We start from the raw sequence: 1,270 nt of genomic DNA, 5'->3' as shown, positions 1-1,270 counted from the left end.
ATAATCACCGAGGCAGAAAATTATTAATAGAAATGACTTCTGAGGAGATATATATATATATATATATTACAAGTCATGTAGCAAAATTCAATTTTTTAATTTTTATCATTGCAGGTACTGTTCAGTTGAACTTCCTGTTTGCCCTCCCGTCTCATTTGTAATATATGTGCTTATCCTATATCCCCGTTTACCCTCACTTAATGCATATCCTGATTTCCCGTTTACCTTCTGCAGGTAAATGTTGGGCTCAGCATTCTTGTTTTCAGAGAATTGTACATTTCGGCTGAAGACGGTGTGTCTGTAGCAAAGGAAGTCGCTTCGGTTCTGGAAGGTTTCTGTCATCTCTCCTGGTGACACCACCCTCTTTAGCATGTCATCCACTCGTGCTGATTCGCTGAACTCCATCTCATGGATCCCGTGAACAGCCAAGGCCTGATATCTGTGAACTTAAAACACACAAAACCTTAAATGTCAAATGTCATTCTTCACCAAAATAAACTAACTAGTCATAACTTTAGAACCAGCGAGAATTACGTTTGAGGTGAAAGCGCCGTCCGTGTTTGAAGACATCCGTAGTGAAACCGTCAACTTTGTCAATGGTCCTTTGCTCCAGGTGGTCCCGTCGATTCATGTACTGTTCAATCACCGTTGTGACATCAGTACCTTTAACACGCACACAGTTAAAAGGCAGAACCTTTTTACTCAACATCCACATGTTCACTTGTTCCTCACTTACATTTGGTATCGCTGTATTTGATGAGTCTAGTGACAAGTCCGTCTGTCCTTAGAAACTGAGCGTATCTCTGCAGCTTGGACTTCCTGTAATTAACGACCTTGTGTCCCCTGGGAAAACGTGTTTCCAGATCTGAAAGAGAAAAGATGCAGCAGAGAACCCACGGTCAAGATAGGAGGAAATGGATGCAGCTATACAGTTTACCACCAGAGGGCGCCTGTGAACGTTTAAAAAAACTATATAGTTCATGACAGTTGATTTCTGTTAGTTAATTTTTGGTAGTCTTAAAACTAAAAAAACAGAAAGTGAGGCCAGACGACTTTCATAAGGCCGGGTAATAACCAATCACTGGTAGTGATCAGTTACCGCAGCTGTTCAGCTGGGACACAGACAACAATCTCTGCTCTCTGCACAAAGCAGGTGTCGGTGATGACATCACTGCTGTAAACTGAATCAACATCTGACCAAGAGTCAGGTGAGCTTAGCACTGAGTGGTTCATTAGCACCAAAAGGTAAAGGTACAGAAACCACAGCAGG

The 1,270-nt window shown here is 42.0% G+C and overlaps 1 protein-coding gene across 1 annotated transcript; it reads right to left on the bottom strand.

Annotated features, from left to right (window-relative positions):
* Nucleotides 1-67: 67 nt before the first annotated feature.
* LOC103399158 (dynein regulatory complex subunit 7-like) lies at nt 68-895 on the bottom strand. Its single transcript, XM_008337889.2, has 3 exons — nt 737-895; nt 535-663; nt 68-446 (listed from the first exon to the last, which is right to left on the bottom strand). The coding sequence occupies exons 2-3, from the start codon at nt 629-631 to the stop codon at nt 106-108; spliced, it is 438 nt and encodes a 145-aa protein (XP_008336111.1). The 5' UTR covers nt 632-663; nt 737-895; the 3' UTR covers nt 68-105.
* Nucleotides 896-1,270: the final 375 nt, after the last annotated feature.

Source organism: Cynoglossus semilaevis, unplaced genomic scaffold (assembly GCF_000523025.1).
Source record: "Cynoglossus semilaevis isolate Cse_v1.0 unplaced genomic scaffold, Cse_v1.0 scaffold2923, whole genome shotgun sequence".
NCBI classification, from domain to species: domain Eukaryota; kingdom Metazoa; phylum Chordata; class Actinopteri; order Pleuronectiformes; family Cynoglossidae; genus Cynoglossus; species Cynoglossus semilaevis.
This window is presented reverse-complemented; position numbering and strand designations above follow the sequence as displayed.

What these genes read in the sequence shown, in the direction of transcription:
- LOC103399158 (XM_008337889.2), bottom strand. Translation starts at nt 631, where the DNA reads ATGAATCGACGGGACCACCTGGAGCAAAGGACCATTGACAAAGTTGAC. An exon ending in ACGGCGCTTTCACCTCAAAC is followed by an intron (nt 447 to 534) that starts GTAATTCTCGCT and finishes GTGTGTTTTAAG; the next exon opens with TTCACAGATATCAGGCCTTG.